Source organism: Cyprinus carpio, chromosome A18 (assembly GCF_018340385.1).
Source record: "Cyprinus carpio isolate SPL01 chromosome A18, ASM1834038v1, whole genome shotgun sequence".
Classification (NCBI taxonomy): domain Eukaryota; kingdom Metazoa; phylum Chordata; class Actinopteri; order Cypriniformes; family Cyprinidae; genus Cyprinus; species Cyprinus carpio.
Genome location: NC_056589.1, coordinates 29,585,469 through 29,587,968, shown reverse-complemented (window position 1 = coordinate 29,587,968; position 2,500 = coordinate 29,585,469). Strand labels below are relative to the sequence as shown.

The 2,500-nt window shown below is 38.7% G+C and overlaps 1 protein-coding gene across 1 annotated transcript in view; it reads left to right on the top strand.

Moving 5' to 3' along the window:
- The first annotated feature begins 1,249 nt into the window (after nucleotides 1-1,249).
- LOC109044928 (ubiquitin carboxyl-terminal hydrolase 8-like) overlaps nucleotides 1,250-2,500 on the top strand; it is a 17,749-nt gene continuing 16,498 nt past the window's right edge. Inside the window, 2 exon segments of the mRNA XM_042775777.1 lie at nucleotides 1,250-1,413; nucleotides 1,579-1,696. Of these exon segments, the coding sequence (XP_042631711.1) occupies nucleotides 1,593-1,696 (104 nt within the window). The 5' untranslated portion in view covers nucleotides 1,250-1,413; nucleotides 1,579-1,592.

The window sequence follows — 2,500 nt, the reverse complement described above, 5'->3', positions numbered from 1 at the left end:
CACTCAGACTCAGACGACACCCAGTCTCTCTCTCTCTCTCTCTCACACACACACACACACACACACACTCTCTCTCTCTCTCTCTCTCACACACACACACACACACACACACACACACACACACATCTGGGTTTCTGCAGGTCAACTGAAGACTTTAAGACCAAGTAAAGAAAAATTAAAGAATAAATTGAATGGAACACAATATTTCAGTGTGGCCTGTTAATATAAATGTCTGGTTTTAGCAAAGTTTGAAAATACAATTTCCAACAGATCTGCATTACTTTAAATAACTGTACTAATAAAAACAATGCTCTGAAACACTATGTGCTGGTTTCACAGACTGGGTTTAGATTGAGCCAGGATTAGACCATATTCTGTTGACTGTAAGTAACACTACGCTCATCAGAGTATTAGTAGAGTATTAGTAGAGTATTAGTAGACTGGTAGAGTTAGGACTAGAATAAGTCGGCATGTACTTAACAAAGTCACATATAGTCAGAATGTCTGTTTGCAGACCACGATGATGAAGAGTTAGCAGATATTAATACTCTGATGAGAGTACACATGCAGGTGCAACATTACTTACAGTCAACAGAATCTTCAAAAGAGACCAAAACAATCCCTTCTGGTGTGCATCTTGAGACGAAACATGGGCACGGACAGATTTTAAGATCAATCCGCAAATATCTAAAGATTCTTAAATCAAGACACATTTACTGGAGAAACAAAATGACTTAAAATAAGAAGTCTTGTTTTCTGAGAAACTGATCTAAATGAAGTGAGTTGGTGATTCAAACAAGAACAAATAAGTCTCAGAAAAATCTTAATTCAAAGGGAAAACAAATGTTCATTCTCCTTTTATTCATATTTTAAGCATAAACTCGCTTCATTTTGTTACGGTTTTTAAAATTCGTTTAACACTTGCATCTTAAGTAAATGATTCTTAATTTATTTATTCTTATATTATTTTTCTGTAATGTATAATCTATCATGATTCTTTATTAAAAAAAAGTCAAAACTCGTAAAGCAGAATGAACGCAGTGCGCATGCGCAGGACACACCAGAGTTATGACTTTTCATTTCAAGGCGAATCTCTCCAGTAATATTTAGTTTATGAGACAATATAAATAATACACCAGCCACACTATAGAAGTGTCACATAACTCAACCAGTGTTTAATGAGTTGTGCGGTAAGAATAAGAGTTTAACCGCACAGAGGTAACCGTTTATAGATTAACAAACACGCAGTGTGTTTAAATAAAGCTTCCGCTGTTTGAATCCGCGGACTTCCGCGTTTGATCGAACACTTTCAGACTGTTTACTGTCTCGAGTCCGGATAAACTTGAGTTTTCCTGCGGATCTGCGCTTCTCTGCTGATTCCAGCGTGTTTTCGGAGAGGACTTTATCCCAGCGGTGTGTTTAGGGTTAACTGCGATACAAATAAACAGCCAGTTATGAATGTAGTGTAGTTCAGATCTCAGTCTAATGATCTGTTTTGAGTCTGAGCACTGTGACGTGTGTCCGACTGTTCAGTTATGATTCATGTGTTAATGACGGTCTGATTTGGGGTGTTTTCAGGAATATGAGCAGAGATGCCGTCGGTGTCCAGCGCAGTGAAGGATCTGTATCTGTCCTCTTCACTCAGCGATCTGAACAAGAAAGCAGAAATCAAACCGGATAAAACCAGCACCAGACAGTGAGTGTGAACACTGGAACCGAAGCACGCGCCACTTCTGATCTGAGCTATTGCGTTTACAGAATGACCCGAAAATGAACATTTGCTGTAAAGATGATTTCAGCTGAAGCCGTGCTCCTCTGTGAATCACAGAATGCAAGTCAATGGCTACCGTCACTTTAAGAGTCAAAACAATCCTATCAGGGAACATTAAACTCCTGATGATATACTGAGATCTTATGAAGTGAAACTGATCATTATTTACAGCATTATTACTGTAATCCAGAGCCTCAGACAAACGGGGAAATATGATTCTTTTCTGCGAACTGATTCTTTCGGACAGTTCGTTTCAATGAACTGATTCAGTTCACTATGTTTCTGTAATCACACGATGACGTCACACACAGGATTCTATTATTAAAGCACCCAATAATGATGTGAAACGTGGATGTTTTGCACGTCTAAAGCATATAAAGTGAATAAACTCGTCTTCATCAGCTCACCTTTTTACATGAACACTGAGAAACCATAAAAAAGGTTGATTCGGCCCTTCATTCAAGTGTTGTGTTCACGGTGTTCAGTCCGAGTCGAACGGTTTCCTCAGGAACTGAAGCTGAATCAGTTCATTCATCAGAATCAGATTCGCCGCTGTTACCACTCGTTTCATCCAGTTCTCTAAAAAGATCCGGTTCAGAAGAATGATTCGTTTGTGAACCGAGCATCACTCCGGATCGTTTGTCTGAGGCTCTGCATTACAGTAATAATGCTGTAAATAATGATCAGTTTCACTTCATAAGATCTCAGTATATCATCAGGAGTTTAATG